This window comes from Diospyros lotus, chromosome 9, assembly GCF_014633365.1.
Source record: "Diospyros lotus cultivar Yz01 chromosome 9, ASM1463336v1, whole genome shotgun sequence".
Classification (NCBI taxonomy): Eukaryota; Viridiplantae; Streptophyta; class Magnoliopsida; order Ericales; family Ebenaceae; genus Diospyros; species Diospyros lotus.
The window spans coordinates 7688143-7690033 of record NC_068346.1 but is presented as its reverse complement, the minus strand read 5'-3'; the positions used below and the strand labels follow the sequence as shown (position 1 = coordinate 7690033).

Sequence of the window (1891 nt, the reverse complement as noted above, 5' to 3'; positions counted from 1 at the left end):
AATTTTCAATCAAATCCAAAATATTAGAGTTACGATCAAACCGATCTATAAAAATAGCCAAACCAAAACAATCCAATCTCATTATTAGTGCAGTTCAGCTCTCAGGTTTATATGAACAAGTGAAGACTTTTACTCTTAAAGTGTTATAAATATGACTAAACTAATTCTACTTGAGACATAACAAATCACATGCTTTTAAATGACATTTTAATAACCCGAACATGTGTTCCTTAGTAGTTATAATCAGGTAGTAGAAAGCAGGAATGAATTGGATAATTCACCCCTATCGGCTGAGCGTCTCGGCTCAATTAGGTGCTAGAAATGACAGTATTCTATACTTTAAACAAAAAATGTTATCGACTCACAAATACATATTTTTTTTCATCATATTATTTTGATGTCGTTGCTTATCCAAAAACTTTTCTAAAATTAGCAGTATTCAATTGATAGGCAATGGAGAATGAAAGAAGCTAAACATGACTCGGCAAAAGAAAAAAGAGAGAAGCCAAATATGCTGAGCAAATAAAAGAGAGAAGCCAAACATGCTGAGAATAAAAGAAAAAGAAAGAAAGAAAGAGAAAGAAGCCAAACATAAAAAGAAAATTACCAGACAGATAGAATTTAACTTTCAAATAAGAAAATCAATATGGCGCGGTTTCCTTTCAAGTATTCACAATTCTCGTTCCCAGTTCTGAGATTATCCCAATAAATCTCCATCAGCTTCATCACCAACTAGCCTATAAATTAAAAACCACAAAACAAAATGATGACAAATTAATGAATCGAGCAATATTTGACGCTATAATGTACTCGAAGTTTCTCGCTAAGCATCAAGATCGAACGAGAACCATCGTGTAATTCATTATAGAATCAGTTGTTAATTTCCTACTCGATCTTGACGCTGGTTGATCTCTTCATCTCCGTTGTGTCCAATCTTGATCCTCTTATCATCATCACCTTGAATTCTTCGAAGTTGATGGTGCCGTCTCCGTCGCGATCGACGCCGCTGATCATCTTCCTGCACTCGCCGATCGAGCATTCGTCGCCAAGGCTCTTCAGAACGTTCTGCAACTCGTCAGCTGAGATCGCGCCGTTCTTGTCGATGTCGAAGACAGAGAACGCCTCTTTCAGATTCTCAAGGACCTCATCAGAATCGATGTCCTTGGTGTTGAGCTCCACGAATTCATCCAGATTGATGAATCCATCACCGTCGGCGTCCACCTCCTTGATCATCTCCTCCAGTTCGGACTCCGCCGCCGTGTACCCTAGGCTGCCAAGGATCGAGCCGAGCTCCGACGCCGAGATCTTCCCATCGCCGTTCACGTCGAATTTCTGGAAGACTTGCTTCAGCTCTTCCTCGATCTGCGCTCTTGAGTTCACCGACGACGAGCGCGACACCATAGGCGATGCCGACGACGAGGACGGCGCTGCCATTGTTCCGCTGTTCTTCTTCTTCCTGAACAGACATCGAAGGCTCTTGCGTGCTTTCGACTTGCTGGTGCTCGGTTGCGAAGGCTTCATGGTTGCGAAATCGCAGGGAATCGTTTGAAATCAGAGATAGGGTTTTCTCGATCAAATGCTCGAAATGTATACGGAAATTCCCCCCTCTCTCTCCCTCCCCCTCTCCTCTGGTTTCTCGCTTCTCTTCGCGATTTTGGACGTTCATCCGCGAGCAATATGGGTTTTATATTAAGATCGGTTTGTCCGTACATATCGCCTGCCTATTAACAGATATAGATTTTTTCTTCGTCTAGGAAAAATTACATAAATATAATAAATACCGAGATCACATTAAATTATTTAGGAAAAATTACATAAATACCGAGATTTAAAATAATTATAAAAATTAATTTTAACATTTGAAAAAATATAATAAATACCTCTAAAGTTT

General features: G+C 39.9%; 1 protein-coding gene across 1 annotated transcript; it reads right to left on the bottom strand.

Moving 5' to 3' along the window:
* Positions 1–613: 613 nt before the first annotated feature.
* Positions 614–1634, bottom strand: LOC127810343 (probable calcium-binding protein CML25). The gene has a single exon (XM_052349773.1). It carries the CDS (start codon positions 1519–1521, stop codon positions 886–888), a length of 636 nt encoding a protein of 211 aa, XP_052205733.1. The 5' UTR covers positions 1522–1634; the 3' UTR covers positions 614–885.
* Positions 1635–1891: the final 257 nt, after the last annotated feature.

Bases quoted from the DNA above. Each gene is read 5' to 3' on its own strand.
- LOC127810343 (XM_052349773.1), bottom strand. From the start codon at position 1,521: ATGAAGCCTTCGCAACCGAGCACCAGCAAGTCGAAAGCACGCAAGAGC.